At 41.4% G+C, this 20232-nt stretch overlaps 1 protein-coding gene across 5 annotated transcripts; it reads right to left on the reverse strand.

Moving 5' to 3' along the window:
- Positions 1–252: 252 nt before the first annotated feature.
- On the reverse strand, positions 253–18814 carry pfkfb4a (6-phosphofructo-2-kinase/fructose-2,6-biphosphatase 4a). 5 transcript variants are annotated; one of them, XM_080026315.1, is made up of 14 exons: positions 18695–18814; positions 10838–10954; positions 8676–8772; positions 8521–8587; positions 8341–8415; positions 8187–8243; positions 7971–8092; positions 7475–7682; positions 7020–7166; positions 6821–6925; positions 4609–4738; positions 2913–2975; positions 2734–2798; positions 253–373 (listed from the first exon to the last, which is right to left on the reverse strand). In XM_080026315.1, exons 1-14 carry the CDS (start codon positions 18747–18749, stop codon positions 314–316), a joined length of 1368 nt encoding a protein of 455 aa, XP_079882441.1. In that variant the 5' UTR covers positions 18750–18814; the 3' UTR covers positions 253–313. The 5 variants fall into 5 exon arrangements, with proteins under 5 accessions (XP_079882441.1, XP_079882438.1, XP_079882440.1 ...); XM_080026312.1 differs by lacking the exon at positions 18695–18814 and adding an exon at positions 12060–12292; XM_080026314.1 differs by lacking the exon at positions 253–373 and adding an exon at positions 1301–2116.
- Positions 18815–20232: the final 1418 nt, after the last annotated feature.

Below are 20232 nucleotides of genomic sequence, written 5' to 3' on the forward strand. Positions count from 1 at the left end.
TGAACACTGAGGCCTAAACACGTCATGGTTTCAAATCCTTGAAAAAGAGATGGACATTGGGTTCACAGAGGTAGGTGTGTGTGTGTGTGTGTGTGTGTGTGTGTGTGTGTGTGTGTGTGTGTGTGTGTGTGTGTGTGTGTGTGTGTGTGTGTGTGTGTGTGTGTGTGTGTGTGTGTGTGTGTGTGTGTGTGACAGAGATGCTGAAAGGAGGCACATCACTTGACAGTCACCACTATAAGAAGATTACACAGACTGGAAAAGTGAAACAACCACGAGAGCCCTCCTGGAGCGACAGATTCAACACAGCAGGTCTTCAGAGGTGAGCAGGGACAGTGTGCAGGGCATCTTGAGGCGTACGATGGATGTTCACATTCTGGAAAGAGGAACGCAGCAGTGTCAGGTGCCTTCTGAAGAAATACTTATAAATACCATAGTTACAAGGACTCTAGAGAACAAGAAAGCTTTGCTATTGTGATTTAGTTACCATTAATTTTTATATACACAGTGGTATACTTTATGATATCCTTGTTGATTGTTGTGGTAACTTCTTGTTGATGCACTATAGCCTTTGTACAGCAGGTGTCATGGTTTCGAAGACAGTTAGTCATTAAAAATGTTTTTACTATTTCACTGATGATCTGATCTCTTTGAAACTGGGCTGTAGGCTTAAGGTTCCTTCCAAAACTCATTATGGTGCACAAATCCAGTCCCATTTCATGGCTGACGGATGCTGCCAGTAACAAAAAATGAGCCATCAGCAGCAGATGTTAATTTAGCATTTTTTTTTAGATGTGTTTATATATTTTTTTTAAACAAACCGTTGCAGCAGGGCTTGATAAACTTGGCTTCTCAAAATTACTGAGCCTTTGAACATGGCACCAGTATTATTAGCTGAGAATAACAATGGTTAATTTTGTTAAAACTCTCAAATCTGGGCAGAAAGAAATGTGACAGAGTTTTGTTCAGGCTAATGAATGGCAGCATTTTATCATGCACCCCCAGTGGAGCCTTTGCATATGAATGAACGGCAAAATCTCTGGTGAGTTTGCAGAGCAGAGTAAGCAGGAAGGGCACTGCACTCGACATTTGATCTGTAGATAGTATGAATAGGAAGGAAGCAATCAGCCTCTTTTGATCTCCACACATATAGCGTGAGTAAGAAATAGGCAGCTAGTTTATCTTCAGAATGACCTTCAGTTAAAACGTTTACAATCGTAGGACAAAGTGCTTTAATGTCAAACTTTCTAAAAAGAAGAACGAGAAGAGTGTGGTAAGGATAGACAAATCGGTTGGGTGGAGTTTATTGAGAAACATTCAACAGAAATATCTTCTTAATTCTGATCAGTGAAATGAATATATACTGTAAGAACCTTCACATTATTAAAAACACAACACAAATCAAACAAAGTAGATGTCTGTATTTCCATGATCTTCATTAGCCATAGTTAGGAATCCTAAAACTACACGTTAACTGTAAAAGAGGACATCTAATAAAGTTGCAAACATGGAGATGATTTCTGTGCAAAATAGAAAAGAAGCACAACCTTTGATTATGTTGTGCAATGCTGTACATAGTGTGTCCTGACCTTGACATCCACCAACAGAAATATAAAGTGATGAGACAAATTCAAATTGCTAAATCAGTTCAACAGACAAGAGATCAATGAGAAAAAATAAAACTACACAATCTCTGCTTCAAAAAATATTAAAGTAAAAGTTTGAAAAAAAAAAAAGGTGCTGAAGATTAATTGCTTCACAGTTGTAACAGCAACAATTAAAAGAAAAGAAAAAAAAATCTTCATGGGTTTTCATTCAGTCTCCAAAAATGGGAGAACACGCACGACACAAAGACCAGTGTCATAGGATTAATAATCAAAATAAGAAAACTGGATTCCAGTTAATAACCACCATCTTAAAAAAAACAAGCAGAGGGAAAAACAGAAGAGCGATTGAATCAGAGGAAGGCGTTTTGGCAGGTACATTGAACTTTAGAAGGGAAACGTGTGCGTAACGGCGGGGAAAGGTAGGTGGGTGGGTAGGGGTGAGGGGTGCTGCATCATTGGTGAGCTGGCACTGTAAGCAAAGCCTCCTTTGACATCCGCGACACTTCTACGTTCTGTTTGATAAAATAACACAAAGAGGGCGAGGGATGAAAAAACATGGGCGATATACACACACTGGGCTAAGACTCGGACACACGTGTTCGTCACCAGTGTCAGCTATATGTTACAAAGATTAATTTTTTTTAAATGCTCATAATGCTTTTTCTTATAAAATCATCATGAAAGCCTTGAGATTCACCAAAGGAGCTTTATTAAACATTACCATAACAGAGTCACTTTTAAGTGGTAATAAATGCTCCTGATATTTGAATAATTTTCTAACCCTAAGAGAACAAATATTCACAAAAATATTATAAAACTATTTTGCTAACATTTGCAATAATATATGATGGGTATATTTCACTTATAGCGATCAGTGACTACTTTTATCAAACCCTGGAACATAATACACTCAGGGGCATATTTATCTGAAAGGGTGTGTGAGGGTTAATCTTTGTTTCGGTTCTACTCCAATAAGAAAGATCTGCTCTTCTCATGCCTTTGCTCATGCTTATTGCCAGAGAAATATCACACGCGACGCCAAGATGTTCAAAACGTGAGACCAACATGTGTGTACACCATCTTCCAAAAAGTGGTCAGTTGTTTGCTGTGCGTGTGTGGTTATACCCACCTCTGGTCGTTCTCTGTGTGTGTTGACGGAATCCACATTTAAGCTGATGGACTCCACCTTACAGCCTGAGAATTCAGACAGGAAGTTGCGTTCATTAGTTCAGAAAGAGTGTTTTATTACAACTCATTAGAAATAGATTGAGTTTGTGCATTATTAGCTAATAGAAGACAGGTTCCTACCGTAGGCCACTGGTGTCAGCTTCAGCACAGTGTGCAGTGGACACTTCAGATATGGCAGCTCTTCTATGTGAAAACAAACACACATGAAACGGGCACTAAATCCTATACATCATGTACAGAGTCTTCTTTTATTCTATCTTTTCTATCTGACGGTAACTTGCAAACGTGGCGATTTCCACGGTGACATCAGCGTTGTCCCATTCACCAGCACTTTGTTTAGGTCACAGCCCACTTATCAGAAGAATGACTGTCACTGATTTCTATGTTCTTTTTAAGAAGTTTCGATTTCAGATATTTGTTTGAAGGGGGATTGCAAGTTAACATGTTGTAAACAGAACACATATTGCTGGTCTACAAAACAAATAAATACATTCTTATCCTGTTCTGAATTGAGTCTTTCTTTGCAATATTTTTCAGTATTAAAGCCACTACGAGTAACTTGGTCCCTTGGTGGCCCCTTTGGACAAAAGCGGTAGTATTTTTACGACGCCAGCTGTTGTGAAGCTGTTTTCTAGCTTGTGCCGGGCGTGCAAGATTAAAATAATCAGGAAGCAATATAGTGCATGTCCGTGTGTTGAAAGTGTGAGGGCACCGGACTCTTTTCGGCTCTGTGAGAGTGGTTAGTGACACAGCATCAACTAATGCCAGTAAGTGCTACACACACCTGATTGCAATGAGTTGATGCAGTGTCACCGAAGTACTCTCACGGAGCTGAAAGACTCCGTGTCCTCACAGAAAGCGAATGAACGAGAGACGGCAGTTAGTATGGATCACGATGAGGTAATGTGTTTATGTTGTTGTAAATAATGACTATTTCAGATGAATAATGGTCGACTCATCTGATGATGGTGAGGCAAAGTAAACTTTGTTTTAGTAGGCTATCGCTCATTAATTTAGGAGTAAACACTGCAGTTCGCTCCCGTGAAATCGTGTATACGTTGCTTGGCAACGCCCTCCCACTCGTCTACCACTCTCCCTTTTAGCTTTTCTTCATTGCATTTTCTTTTCTTTTTTTTTTCTTTGAAGGTTCAGCCCCGTTATCAGTCATTATGACGACAAATAACTGTCTCAAACAAGGCTCCCGCTCCCCTTCCCTCACCTGGAGGCATAGGCTTCTCAAATCGCATTGTAGCGCCACACTGAAATCTGCGACCAATACGGATATGTGACCAAAGAGCCTGCACGCGCGAACCGAACTGGGTGTGCGACCAGACCAAACGCAGTAATAAAAACTATATAAAAACGTCTTTCTTTGCACTGATGGTCTCGTTTGCTGTTAAAGGTCATTTATGATTATCAGAGGAAACATGAGGCTGTTTAAAAGATATTTAAATGTTACTCGGAGCTGCTTTAAAAAAGAAATGTTGTTAGGAGTATTTATACAGTACCTGATCCTGATACTTATCGCTATAGTTGAGATATGCTATAATCAATTGAGTTTTTTTTTTTTTTTTTTTACTAATGAAAGAAAGGGAAATCATCTTCTTATTTTTAAACTGACATATTCTCTACAGTGCTCTGGTCTACAACATGGAAATATGATCAATCAGAAAATAACACTATGAAAGTATTGACATGATGACAGCTGAACGTGTCACCATGTAAAAAACAGTTTATCCAGTAATTTACTCACAATGAGGCATAATACAATTGTTACAGGGAAAATGTAACCTAATGGTCCAGTTAAAGGACTGACCTGCCGTCTTGTCCAGGAAATAGGCCAAGAGGCAGCGCATGACGGCCTGGTGACACACCACCAGCACGTTCTCCTGCCGCTCCAGCTCCATGATGACTGGCTCTAACCGCTGCACCAGGTCCTCATAGGACTGAGACAGAAGGAACACATTAGACAGATGGAAAGCAGAGTACTGCTCTATTAGAAAAGCATTTCAATAAAGACAAACCATGATTTCATCTGAACATCATCATTATAAACTAAGACAGCAACAACTATCAGACATTTGTTTGTTTTTCCTCGATTGCAGATTTAATTTAACAACTTTGTATTTAAAGTTTAAAAAAAAGAACAAAAAAAAGAGCTGTAATTCTGTAAACAATATTTTCTACACTGTTACGCTGAATTATCAATCTCAGGTAAACAGAAGGACATGTCGTACAGGCTGTCTAGACCAACGCATGATTCCCCAATGCCCTTCATCAGCAGTGTCTGCCTGGGCAGCCTACTAATGCTAATACCCATCCTGGGTTAGATTAATGGATAGGTAATGGGATGTAAATACCAGTGGGACATCCTCTTTCTTTCAGTTTCTCTGTCACTCACTCACTAAAGGCGTGATTCCACCGCAGGAACTAGGTCACTATCAATAGACCTTCCAAACTCAAGGGGCGGCTCCTACACATGCATTTTAAATACCACTGCACGCAATTGGATAGCACTACAACCAATCAGAGCAATGAACAAGGTGAAGTATTGAGCCCTGTTCGTTTAGCGAACAGCAGGTTAACTGTTAAATTAAACTTCTGCCGTGGTCGGTCGGCAAAACAGAACATTCCTCTTGCTTGCTAATGAAAGATTTGAGTGCCGTCTTCCAAAGTGGAAGGCCAAAGCTGTCTCAAAGTCAAACAACATATCCACAGCCATCTCTGTTGTTTACCATCACAGCTTCCACTGCGCATGCACAGCAATGTCGTCATCCGGTTACGTCCGCCCAAGAGCACCATACATAGAGCTCTGGCCCACCCATCTCAGATATAACCAATTGAAATGTAGCTCAGAATTTTCTGACATATTTAATGAGCTTCAATGGAGAGTGTCCAGACCAACAGGTGCAGCAAATTTAATTTGCCAGTGGCAGGTCTGGATTTCCAGGCTAGCCGGCTCGCAGCATTTCACCCACAATGTTTAAATCTCCGCTTAGCGAGAGTCTAATTTCCTGGTTTGAATTGCGATTGAATAACAAACGATAAGGAACAGCACGACATGAGCGTCCTCCGTACTATCGCCCAGGCCACACATCATGCATCTAAAAATAGATAGAGAAATAATCTGCTGATTCTGATCACTGATTCCGTCTGAACTCAACATTTATTAAGTGTAGCCTATCAAAAAATTAAGTGGAGTGCAGATACTTGTACTGCTTCTCCATATGTCATCGGCCTGATATGCATAACCTCCCCGGGACTTCAGACTAGAGCTGCAACGATTAATCGATGATTAATCGATTACTAAAATAATCGCCAACTATTTTGGTAATCGATGAATCGTTTCGAGTAATTTTTTAATAAAACATTTCCAAATTCTCTGATTTCAGCTTCTCAAATGTGAATATTTTCTGGTTTCTTTAATCCTATTATGACAGTAAACTGAAATATGTGTTTTGGACATAACAATACATTTGAGGACGTCAACATCGGCTTTGGAAAATTTATCAAAATTTTCACCATTTTCTGACATTTTACGGACCAAAACACTAATCGATAAATCGAGAAAATAATCGACAGATTATCAAAATAATCGTTAGTTGCAGCCCTACTTCAGACGCGGGGGAAACACAATAACGGGCCACAGGAACCTTTAAGTTCCTGGAAGAGGAGTTTGTGGAACCCAAAGTTCCTGGTAGTTTTGGTGGAAAAGCGGCTAAAATGTCTTTGTTTGTGAGCTCTTTGTTAACTGTGATCTGTTAATTAGCCAAATGTGTCTGGAGAGGCTGCTTGCACAAGCCCAGGGTCATTAGCAGAGAGCGAGTGGCCAGTAGCCATCTGGATGACGTTTAACTGTGTTTGTGGTTATGAGTGAGTGAGTGAGTGAGTGAGTGAGTGAGTGAGAGTGTGAGAGATGTCCAAATTTCAAAACAGAGACCCACTGTCCACAAGCTTCCCGTGTTAAATACAAAAGACATTATTTAACAGTTACATAACTAGGTCCGCGTTACACTTTAGCCACTGACCTCTCCTTTGGGGTAGCGATAGCGATATTTGTCCTGGTCCCTCAGAGCAAACTCCAGGGGATAGTGGTCCTGGATCTCCTCATACATCATCTCCTCACACACACCCTAGAATGACACCATACACACATATTCAACTCCAGTAATACCGCACGCACATTAGCAAACAGTTGTGATTGGAAGTCAAAAGATTAGTACTCACTGCATCTATCTCGTTCAGGACCTTCCACTGCTCATAAGGCACACTGAGAGCCTCAGCTGTCTGAATGGTTCTCTTCATCTGACTGGTCCACACCTTCAGGTCACTGATGCCCTGTGACTGGATGAACTGGCTCAGCTTCTTGGCAAACTGCATGGAAGAAGAACAAAAAGGTTAAGTGGTTAAAGTGAGCTAGTTGCATTGAGAAAATAACTGTGAAAGATTTAACTTTTTATTTTATTTTAAAAAGGTAATGCAAGAGATAAAGTTTTGGCAGTTTGGATGCTGTATTACAGAAGATAGAGAGACAGGTTAGAAATGGAGAATGTTCCAGGCTGGAATCAAAACTCGGGACCACTGCAACAAAGACTTGGCCTTAATGGTAGAGTGGTTACTGGGTGCCCCTCGAAAGCATAGCTCGAAAACACCTAACTTGTTGAAAAACAATTTGGATATACCTCTTTGCCTCTGTGTGTGAGGCCTGAGTCTCCTCCAATTCGCCCGTGGACATTGAGCTCACTCTCTCCGTGGCGACACAGGTAGATGGAGCGCGGCGTGATGTGAATGTTCATGAGGTAGTACACGATCCGGCTCTGGACGTGGTCCAACACCCTGTTCACCAAGTAGCGCTGACCCACATCCATGATTTTAATGAAGGAGAGGTCCCTGAGAGGAATACACACACATACACACAATTAGGCCTTCTGGTCAACACTAGATGATGTGACTGAGCCACAACCAGGGAATAGATTCAATGCTTGTAAATCTATCCCTGCTTAAACCTATTGAGAAGAATTATGGTACATATTATACAACATGAGTGTCATCTATCATTTTAGCAACTGTGGAACGACTACAGCAAAAAAGGAAATCTTTTGTTACCATTGTTTAAATAAGCAGACCGGAGTGTGCTTGAAAATGCTAAGCTATATTCTTCTATTTGTTTTTGCTCACCTGTCCAGGACTTCATCCAGTGTCTCGTAGGAGTTTTCATAACACTTGATCCTCTTCATGAAGTCTTCCACTGCTTCTTCTGTGTTACAGTTGGTGTAGTCGGGGCTGCTCAGCTTCACTTGCTATACACACAAACAGAACAATGAGTGAGTACAACGTGGACACAAGTTCATTTCCTCTAGTGATAAAATAAAGCCTTCAACTCAACACACTCACCACTATGTTCTCCTGTATGACATCTGGGTCTTCACACACAGACTCCACAAAGAACACCTGGGTGAAGAGAAGATGAGTGACAAATCAAGCTCAGTGCATATGTCAAATGATAAATACAGTAGCCCCCTCCCAGAATTGTGAGCCAACAAGTTACCTTAAAGCCATTCTGCTCTGCAAACTGGATGATGGTTTCCCGCCTTTCTCTGGTAGTGTTTGTTGCATCAAAAACCTGTTTACACAAACAAAACAAGGAAGATAATATTTAAAGCATTACCTGCTGTATTTGACCTGCCTGAAACTTCTAAACCAATGCAACAAATAACATCTGACCCACCGCGACTTGGCCCCCTTCTTCTGTTAGATACTGCCGCACGTCGTTCAACGCTGCTGAAGCACACTGTCTGTGAAGATCAAAGGGACAAAAGTGTCACACATGGTTGATGGTTGAATAAACTAGTACAATGGTCTGAGACCAGTAGCAAGTCTTACCGTCTGATCTTCAACCCCTCCTCGTTGTCAGGACGGAAGAACTCGAAGGACTTGTAGATCTTCACACAATCTCTCCTGTACTGCCCAACATTGAACTCTAAGGGAAAGAAGGAAGCAAAGGAAGCAAGGATACTTGAGATCACTTTTCTCTGAGGCGCCAAACTCAGGACGCACTTCCTGAACCAATTCGCTTTAACCTCTAGAATCATTGGCTCTCATTTACTTACAAGTACTTGGAAATGTTCTCACTTGCCGTAAATTTAGTTTTTTGAGAAACAAACAACAGTCGGATATGACTTATGCATACCAACCATTTTGGTTCATACCACGGTACGTATACTGTATAAGTAAATCAGAACCATTTTAAACTGACGGGCATATGCCCGGTAATTGCAATCAGCATACTGACATGCACCCATTTCGGTACATGAGGAAATCAGTTTGCCCAGAGTGTCACGGATAAAGCGGTGTAGTTTAGCGTGGGGGTCAATAACGTAGGCAGTAAGCGTTGTTTTGCCTGAGACTGCGGCTCGGGTGAAAAAGAAATGGTTCTATATTAAACAGCGGCGGCTCGCCCATAGAGGGCGACGCCCTCCTTGAGCCATACCAGCAAAAAACAAAAATATAATAAGGATAATAATAGGCTAATGATGAAAAATATATATTTGTTTTGTATTTATAATCATAATTTATTATTTCAATACAGTTTTTACCTGCATCTAAGTCTGAATATCATTGTACAATCAGCGTCTGTGCTCTGTACCGTCACTCCGGGGCGATTTCGGGCTGGTTGAAAATCGCCCTGAGCGCTCTCATAGACTTCAATGTAAAACTTTTTTTTTTTTCAAACTGCAGGCTTCGCAATGTAATCTCTATGGGTTCCGGGGGTGCTCGCCCTAACATGTTGTCGTCATACGTACAGTAAACAATGAACCAATTACAGTGACTGATACAGTCACATGTTTGGTCTGCTACCCAAAGCGGTCATATTCAAGAGTCAAGACCAACATAACTAATATCAACTCAGGCTAGGCTGGCAAGCTACTTGATCATGTCATTAAAAGGACTAGGTCCTTTCCAGACAAAATGTAACCATCAAGCAAGTATCTACCAAGATGGATTGGGGGATCGTATAAACGAGGATTTTCACGGGGCTCGTTTGAACGGCTAACGAGGCTAGCAGGATGCTAAGGAGCTAACGCTCTGTTCTGCTGCCGCTGCATGATGATTATGGACTGTATACTGGCTTTTAATCCATCCTGATGGCAGCACAGACACCGCATGGATAACTTCGGGTGTCACCCCATGCATCATCTCTCAGAAAAGGTAAAACAAACATTAAACATCAATCTGCATATGGACGAGCCTGCGCCGTTCAACAGCTGATCCATAGACTGTTTACTCCGACAGCTGCTGTCCGTCCGAGGCATAGATCCGCCTACCAAGTAACGGTGCTGTAGACAGCATGGACATATAAAGAAAGGTAGACAGTAGTAACGCAAACCAATGTGATGATTGCACATATGCTATGCCAGCATCCATTTTTGTTTAATAAGAACACAACTGTCAAGTCAATCAGATTATTGTGATTAATTGTAGAGCAGGTCTCTTAACTTTTAAAGGAAGCCTATCTGAGGAGCACACTGGTAGATGACAAGTTATCTGTGATGGCCACAGCCGGATAATTAAATCATTTTAGAGCTAAAATAATTTTATTCAAGAAATTAACTAACTTAATGTCCAAAAATACTGTACAGTACAATGCTTGTCTAATGTTGCCAGAGTGGTTATGCCAGACGAACAGGAAAAACAAACTGTTAAATGCAATATGACATTGTCATATTAGCTATCTGATTTAGGTTAATTTTGGGTCATTTTACCCATCATGGCAACAATTGCCCCCCTGAGATTATTGTCAGGAGCCGCCACTGATATTAAAAATATGTAGTTGAAAAGGTGTGTTTATATTTTTTAAGACGGTCAAACCTTTATCATTTGTGTATGCGTATGGTCTTCTGGGGTTTTAAATTTGTTCTCAGAGTAAGAAGAAAGGCAGGTAGGAGAATAATGAGAACTCCTGGATTTGTTTGCACTGTATGTAAATAAGGGCCAAAGTTTCTACAACTGTGCCATATTCATCATACTATCATGAAAAGTCTTACCTCTAGTGGGCACTCCGATCCAGTTAAGATAGCGGGTCAGTTTCTTGGAGATGTAGGTCTTCCCCCTGGCAGGAAGGCCCACCGTCACTATCAGGGTGGGACAGTTGGTCATACATACTGCAATGAGAGAGGGAGAGGGGAAAGATGGCCTCAGTCACGTGCTGATCACACATGGTCATGGAATATGTCAAATTCAATGTAAAACGCTTCAGTTCCTGCAAGTAAACTTCTCAGGGTTTTGTTCAACAAGTATTTTCACAACGTCAACTATGCCACACTCACTTTCAAAATCTGCCTTACACCATCCATCTTAAATATGACATAATAAAATGATTATGTGAAGATGATGTTATATCAACAGTAGATTTTCCTTATTGCAGCAATAACAATTACATCACAGCACCCAGACAATGTTGTCAGTGAGGAGCAGAGGTCAGGGTGGCACCAGGACGTGTCCAAAGGAGTTGTGTAACACTACACTTTCACTCCTCCAGACATCTGGAGAGAGCTGCCAGCTAGTTTCCACACTCAGCTGCTATGTGTACGCAGAGATGACTGGGTCAGAGTGAGATCTTGACTTTCTCCGTGCCACTTCACCAAATGCATTTCCTTATAAGACATACGTCCACGTTTGAACACCGCCTTGCTATAAAAGCAGGGGGAAAATACTTTTGTTTTGCAAACTAACTCATGCTCTTTATTTCACCCAAACAAACCCACCTACTCGTCACCACAAGGTGATTGTTCACTGGCATTTCAGCACTTCTATAGGGCAAATCACTCACATGACTGCAGGGATACAATTCCTGTTTACCAACAGCTGGTGCTTGACTTGGCACACAACAATGAGATGGACACCCCTAGTACCAGTCATTTCTCCTCGATGCGAGCAGCCTTCCTCTGCGGGAGCATCGGGTCTTTACATAACTGCATGAACCAGATGGCTGCATGCACCTGAACCCTGTGAACAACAGTGGTCCCCGCGTTTAAAGCCAGAGCACGGTTAGCTAGCATATTCAGACAGATTGAATGCTAAAGGCAGGGGAGGGAGGGGGTTAGCGTTTAATTATTAAATTCAACACAGTGGGTATTGACAGTGTGAGCTCAAATGCGAACAAACCTCTGACGAAATATGCGAGAAATATCTGCTGATACTAATAAACCACGGTTGAATATATGTGAATACAAATGCTAACGAGTGACGCCACGTTGTTATACGCACCCTTTCTTTGAGAAATGTGCTTTTCAGGAAGGCCATTTTTACACGGCATCCAGATCTTCTTCAGCGGGTTTTGGGTGAGCTCCCGCGGGTTTGACGGTGTTTTGTCGTCCATTCCGTCTGGCGATGAGGTGGAGGCTGCCGCGACGGGAACACGGGGCCTTTTACCGGGATGCTGCTCTGAAGGTGACCGGTGTTTCATCCGCGCTGCTCAGCGGGGATGGAGATAGTCCAAATGCCCGGTGTCTTCTCTAAATATACTGTAGTAGGCTACTGTTGTCACGTGACCCGGACTGGCCACTGTGTCGACCGTAATGACCCCAGTACGTGCGCAGCAAAGCTTTTCAACGAACTTTACCGTAAGTAGGCTAACAATTGCTGTAGGGACCTAGGGACAATGCGAGCGACCGAGGACATTTCGGAGCGGGTAAAATGTAGCGAAATGCGCTAATTGGCTTACATTGTTTCAAATTGTTTGAGCTGCTGCTGCCCTTAGCATAGGCCTACATGACAGGTATGGTTGTAAGTAGACTAGGCTATATTCCTATTGAATTGTGATATTTGTTTTAAGACTTGTAGGCTACTAATTTAAAAGAGACTCTTTTTACAATCACATAGGCTACAGTTAGCCTATGGCACGGCACAGGTAGGCCTATAACTAGGCCTAATAGCCTATAATTTGATTGGCTGCCTGGAACGGGGTCAAATTATTAGTGACATTTTACCACTTTAACAATTATGTCTGTGAGTTTTGAAAATAGTCTATTGTCTTTTTTCAATCTATAGACAAAGATAACAGGTGTTATTTTTCTTTTAAGCTTTTAAAGCAGTATTAGCCTATTTATTTATTTGCCAATTTGAGGCATCACACCAGCCTTAACATAACTATTAGGCTATTGTTCTTCTATTTTCGTTTTTCTCATAGCTAGTATAGGTAGGCCTATAGGCCTAGGTGCAGTTTGGTCTTCAGTAACTTCTTAAGGAGCAGTCTTTCGCTGTTAAGTGCTATACCATTTTAGCAGGTGGCATAGGCTATAGGACTGTCTGCTGTGTGGTTCTGTACCATACAAAGAGTTTCTACAGTTTTTTCCACTAAAAACAGCTGCCTGCTATGGCTGGAAATGGGCTTGGTGAATGCAGTGAGAGTTAACCGAAAAGTTCTAAAAACATTTAGGCTAATCTATGAGCTAAGAGGCACAAAAACGCTCTTTTCATAGATCGGATCAGCAATCGTTAGGGACAAACTATTTAAACAACTTATTGGGGGCATTAAAGGTGAGCCCAGAAACATGTTCTGTGTAGGCTTATAAGAGCCCATAATGTAACAACGACCCATAATGTTATTTAAAAAAATGTAACCCTATAATAACTGGTCGATAATGTAACAAAATGCCCTAAAGTAAAGTAGACCGAGCAACATATTTTTCTCACTCCATAATGTAATAGGTGAAGCAGAAAGAAAACGTTTTTACGTTATGGGCTCAGCAGGGCCGGCGGTAGCCAGGGGCCAGGGTGGGCTGTGCCCACCCAAATGCAGTCCAGTGTTGCCAACTTTTCAGTAAGGAAAGTAGCTATTGGCTGTCCAAAAAGTCACCAATAACACCAGAAAAAAAAGGATTTGTCGCTTGTCGCTGTTTTGAAAAGAAAAAGTCGCCAGGGGGGCTGAAAAGTCGCTAAAAATAGCGACAAAATCGCTAACTTGGCAACACTGCCCAAATGTGGGCTGTGCCCACCCAATCAAATTTAATTTTTAATTTTTTAGGGGGAAGTCTAGGCCCACTAATCGGACAGACCTGTTCATTCGCTGTTCAAGAAAATGTCAAATAAAATTCAGACAATTAATTAATACTAAAGAATATACCATTACCATCCATTGCTTCTAATTGTATTATTGGGTGGGCAGGACAGCCTGCCTCCAAGTTACCCACCCGCTTATATCAGCAGAGCCGGCCCGAGGCATAAGCGAAATGAGCGGTTGCAGTCCCGACTGCCAGGGGGCCCCCCCCAATTTTTTATTTTATTTTTATTTTTTTTTAGTTTGTGTGTTTGTTATCAACATCATATTATGTAAATGTAAATTATCATACAATAAAAGGAATACAATGTTTTGGTAGATTAGTTAGTTAATAGCTTAATAATTGAATCAGTTCATCTGGGAGGTAATCTGAGGTTAACTGATCACGTCACGTTCAAGTCCATGGCATGCACAGTGTGTATTGATTTTATTTAAAAATATTTGAAAATGGGGCTGCCCTCAGTTGTGCATGCATGTACAGGTCCTTCTCATATAATTAGCATATTGTGATAAAGTTGATTATTTTCCATAATGTAATGATAATAATTGAACTTTCATATATTTTAGATTCATTGCACACCAACTGAAATATTTCAGGTCTTTTGTTGTTTTAATACTGATGATTTTGGCATACAGCTCATGAAAACCCCAAATTCCTATCTCAAAAAATTTGCATATCATGAAAAGGTACTCTAAACGAGCTCTTAACCTAATCATCTGAATCAACTAATTAACTCTAAACACCTGCAAAAGATTCCTGAGGCTTTTAAAAACTCCCAGCCTGGTTCATTACTCAAAACCGCAATCATGGGTAAGACTGCCGACCTGACTGCTGTCCAGAAGGCCATCATTGACACCCTCAAGCAAGAGGATAAGACACAGAAAGAAATTTCTGAGCGAATAGGCTGTTCCCAGAGAGCTGTATCAAGGCACCTCAGTGGGAAGTCTGTGGGAAGGAAAAAGTGTGGCAGAAAACGCTGCACAACCAGAAGAGGTGACCGGACCTTGAGGAGGATTGTGGAGAAGGGCCGATTCCAGACCTTGGGGGACCTGCGGAAGCAGTGGACTGAGTCTGGAGTAGAAACATCCAGAGCCACCGTGCACAGGCGTGTGCAGGAAATGGGCTACAGGTGCCGCATTCCCCAGGTCAAGCCACTTTTGAACCAGAAACAGCGGCAGAAGCGCCTGACCTGGGCTACAGAGAAGCAGCACTGGACTGTTGCTCAGTGGTCCAAAGTACTTTTTTCGGATGAAAGAAAATTTTGCATGTCATTCGGAAATCAAGGTGCCAGAGTCTGGAGGAAGACTGGGGAGAAGGAAATGCCAAAATGCCTGAAGTCCAGTGTCAAGTACCCACAGTCAGTGATGGTCTGGGGTGCCATGTCAGCTGCTGGTGTTGGTCCACTGTGTTTTATCAAAGGCAGGGTCAATGCAGCTAGCTATCAGGAGATTTTGGAGCACTTCATGCTTCCATCTGCTGAAAAGCTTTATGGAGATGAAGATTTCATTTTTCAACAAGACCTGGCACCTGCTCACAGTGCCAAAACCACTGGTAAATGGTTTACTGACCATGGTATTACTGTGCTCAATTGGCCTGCCAACTCTCCTGACCTGAACCCCATAGAGAATCTGTGGGATATTGTGAAGAGGAAGTTGAGAGACACCAGACCCAACACTGTGGATGAGCTTAAGGCTGCTATCGAAGCATCCTGGGCCTCCATAACACCTCAGCAGTGCCACAGGCTGATTGCCTCCATGCCACGCCGCATTGAAGCAGTCATTTCTGTGAAAGGATTCCCGACCAAGTATTGAGTGCATAACTGAAAATAATTATTTGAAGGTTGACTTTTTTGTATTAAAAACACTTTTCTTTTATTGGTCGGATGAAATATGCTAATTTTTTGAGATAGGGATTTTTGGTTTTTCTTTACTTTCTTGCCAAAATCATCAATATTAAAACAATAAAAGGCTTGAACTACTTCAGTTGTGTGTAATGAATCTAAAATATATGAAAGTCTAATGTTTATCAGTAGATTACAGAAAATATTGAACTTTATCACAATATGCTAATTATATGAGAAGGACCTGTATACTGTGGTCTATCCTATTTCAGCCTCGTCTGTGGAAACAACAGAGTTCTTCTGCTTCGTTCCTCTCACTGCATTTAAATGAATTCATTATATTACAGAAAAATTTGTCCCGTAAAAGAAAAAGAGCACCAAGCCCATCCCAGAGGACCCTGCATAATATTGTACTTCAAATTTATATTTCTATGGAAAATCCATGTGTCTTTCTTCAATAGCTTCTAATTCATCCGACCCAGTGTCTCTAAATTATTTGTTCACACAAAATTCCTCAGATTTAGCCTCTTAATTTTCCTCTCAAAGTGCACCAGATTCATGCATTTCACTTTAAAAAGGTAAAAAAAAATCTCCCGGGGGTATGCCCCCCCGGACCCCCCTAGCAGGGTTGTGACCTCGGCTGGCTACTATTTTCACCCAGCTGGACATCAGAGGCAATAGTGGAAAGACTATATATCTATATAGTGTGTATAGTATATAGCTCTGGACTACCACCATCCAGGTTGCCCAGTCCCGAAGCTTTCTCTTCAATCAGCTCAGGCTGCCTACAGTTAATACTGCGATAAAAAAAAAAGATAGATGCATTATGTTGTATATAATGTATATTATATGTTATTCATAAACATTTGGGGGAAAAAAACATGCAAGAATAAAATCTCCCCCACAGCAACACTCAAAGTTTATTTGCATATTGTGTTCTACACAAAATAAATGTGCCAAAAAGCAGACGCAGAGATCTTACAAGGGCAAAAAATGCGCGCGCTCGCATCTTCGGTCTCTCTGCCCAGTGTGCCCACCTAAAATTTCTACAGGCCCATCCTAATCTAACTGTCCAGAACCGGGCCTGGGGCTCAGCATGTTTACATGTTACAATATCGAACAGACCTACATTATGGATCATTGTTGTTAGGCTACATTATGGGCCCTTACAAGGCTATTTTTTCATTAATATTTTTTCCATTTATTAATATATTATTGTATACATTATTTTACATACAAATTGACTGTCCACATTTTCTTAGACACAGAAACTAACAATTTAGGCATCCGCTGACAGTGTCCAGTAGGTGGCAGCATTGTGCTCCCTTTTTTTCTGTGTGTGTGTATTGATCAGTCTATGGTGTTGACCCAGGGTCGTTCACTATAGGCCACAGTATCAAAACACCTGTCATGCAGTCCAACTCAACAGCACTGAGAGGTATATTTCATATATGTGATATCATGTTATGTGTTCAGATTTTATTGAGTGAATATGTTTCTGATATTCTGTTCATCTCAGTTGAACTGAGTGCCTTTCAGTACATTACAACAGCGTCATCACAAATATCCTAAGAAATTACAACTGAGATAAATCCATTCAACACCAAAATAGTTTCAACTGAACATCACACACCTTACAAAGACAGGACTTCATTGCTGAGGTGTTATTGGTTTGGATTGGGTTACACAGTGCCGGTATGCCTTACACAGTGGTAAGTCACTGTACACTTCCAGGTTATTATGCCTATCTGTCCATTTTCCTTATGGACTTTCTGATGCACTGAGTAAATCAAGCTTTAGAACTAGTCTTCTTTATTGAGTAACCGGGCCTGTGACCTAAATTTGGTGAGATGGAGGTTTTCTAATTAAAACACTCAAATTCCCTGCCTGCTGGCCTTGACTATAATATGTCGGATTCATCAGGTCCACAGATAAATGACACATTAACTCTTATAGGCTATGTTTAGTTTTTCTAGCTGCATATTAGACCTGCCTATCACACTGCAATGCAAAGCTTTGACAAACCTGTGGCACTAACTGTAAGGGCACATACTGTAAAAGTTGGTAAGGCAACATGTATAGTTTTTTAAAAACCTTATGTTATCTGCATAAAGCCTATATCCTGTTTGAAAACAGTCACAGGCAGGCAACCACTGATATTTGCACTGTATGAAATACGTGAGATAGTTTCCACTGAAGGTGTATGAGGCGTCTTGCATGCTGTGGGACATGAACAGGAAAGAGATCTGTGCTCCTCCTCCCTGCAGCTGCCAGGCTCTGATTGCTACCATCAGCCTTTAGGCTGTGCTAAACTGGACAAGTCATTTCCCATTATAGTAGTCTATAAGCCTATTCATATTACACTCAGCATGCTCAGAGAATGTCTTAACCCAAGAACCACCGTTCACTGTGACTTAAATGTTATGTTGCGTCGTAGCAGCCCCCTATGAGCAACAACATACACACACATAGTCAGATAACGTATGTCATCAATCTCCACAACTCTCCGTCATGATCTGTGTGTGTGTGTGTGTGTGTGTGTGTGTGTGTGTGTGTGTGTGTGTGTGTGTGTGTGTGTGTGTGTGTGTGTGTGTGTGTGTGTGTGTGTGTATTTTGAGAATAGGCTAATAATAGTAACTGAATAGAAACCTGGGAGATCAGCTGCTTCAGCCTGCTCGAAGCGAATAGATTTTAAATTTCGTCAGCAGCCCATAAAACATCCTCTGACTCTTCCACATCTGTGTCAAAGCACAACTGCTGGTCTTATAAAACGAGGCTGGGATCTATAAAAAACAAACACAGATTGCTTGTAGTTTCTATGTAGGGTAAAGGTCTTGATGACAGCGCCAACAAACCCACAGCACGTCGACTCTTGTTTACGTCTGCAAGTGCTGCTCACCCTGCGCCTCGCTGCACGACTTTTTCTCTCAGTCCGGATGCAAACATGTTAATTATGATTTAACCCCGCACATGGACGCGTCTGTTTCAGCAGTGTGTCTTACCCGCTCTGTCCTGGTTCTGTGTGAGCTTGGGTCGGCTGCAGCAGCCTCTCATCATGGGCGACTGTCTGATGGTGCGCGGTGCCTGGCGGTGTGTACGTGCGTCCAACAGCAGCCTGATGAGTGCTAAAGCTGATGCTCACTGTGCTCACACCCACCGTGTGTATGTGTGACCTCGGGCAGGGAGGGAGGCTTTTTCCAAAACTGGATGGGAGCGAGATAGCAGCCTCCCTGCCCATTGCACCCTCCTACACCCCACCCACCCTTTGACAGCTGGGAGACAATCACGCCTGAAGGGGCTTAAGTTGTAGGCTACTGTTTCCCCTTGACTCTGATGATCACATTTTACATTTGATATACAGTGTGTGTATGCTGTACCTAAAATATAAATGTGTCACACATTCAACATTACAATCCCAGACCTCATAGGAATATTCTGTAATTGTGTTATATTTAAATTATAGCCTAGGCCTATAGGCTACTGCTTAAATCATAGCCTAAACATAAAGTGGTTCATGTTAAGGATACCACACATTGGCTGTTGAATAGCCAATTGCAAAAATTGTTTTACATCCGTGCAGGAAGAGAACAGGAAGAGTTGAGAGGTTTTCCAGGTCTAACTTGGAGAACTTGTTTTTCTGCAGTGGCTTTAAACGTATTCACACCACTTTGACCCGGTCCAAGTTTGAATGGTAAACAACTTAGATATCTTAATAATGTCACTTAACAAATTAAGCATTTAATGCAATAATAATCTGAACAGATTCGCTCGTATCAAAGTGAAAGCAGATCTCCAAATATGAAACTGAAAGTGATGTCTAGCTTGATTGCATTCCGCCCATCACTTTGACACATTTAAATCATTACTGGCTCAGCGCAGCCTATGTTGTTCTATCACCTGTGTGTAATTATAGGAACTTTAGCTATCACAGAATATACAGTAACATCAGTCAATAAGAATATAAAGAATATAATCTATAAATATGCAATTAGTGATGGAGGCCACTAACAAAATATTTTCTTCTGTGTGAACAACCCAACTTAATCAATTTATTTAAAGTTGCAAAATAAATAAATAAAAAGTTAGATGTGAATGTCTGTTGCAGTTTTTAAGAACTAAATTTAAATGCTTAACATATTACAGATTTTAGATCATTTACACGTCTGTCTTACCCTGGGTTTATAGTGCTTTGATATGTAAATGTTTTGGGCAGAGGACAGGCACTCTTGATATGAGGCTATTTCCGTGTCAGTAATGACAGCATGTGATAATGATGACACTAATAGTCAAGCACATGTGGATGAAGGAAACAGTCAAACACACACTCACACACACACACACAAACATTGGGGAATGGTTGAGGCTTTCACACCATAAATGTCGCAACTTCAGCCAGAATTCAGTTTTTTATATATATATGTCTGTTTCCTGGTTTTCCATACTAACGCTCCTGTCATTTCAGACCCTGCCACTCCCTCCTGCTCTGCACTAGCTGTTAATTATATTCACCTGGCCTGCCTCATACTCACCTGCTCCTCAT

This window comes from Ammodytes marinus, assembly GCF_949987685.1.
Source record: "Ammodytes marinus genome assembly, chromosome: 4".
Taxonomy (NCBI): Eukaryota; Metazoa; Chordata; class Actinopteri; order Uranoscopiformes; family Ammodytidae; genus Ammodytes; species Ammodytes marinus.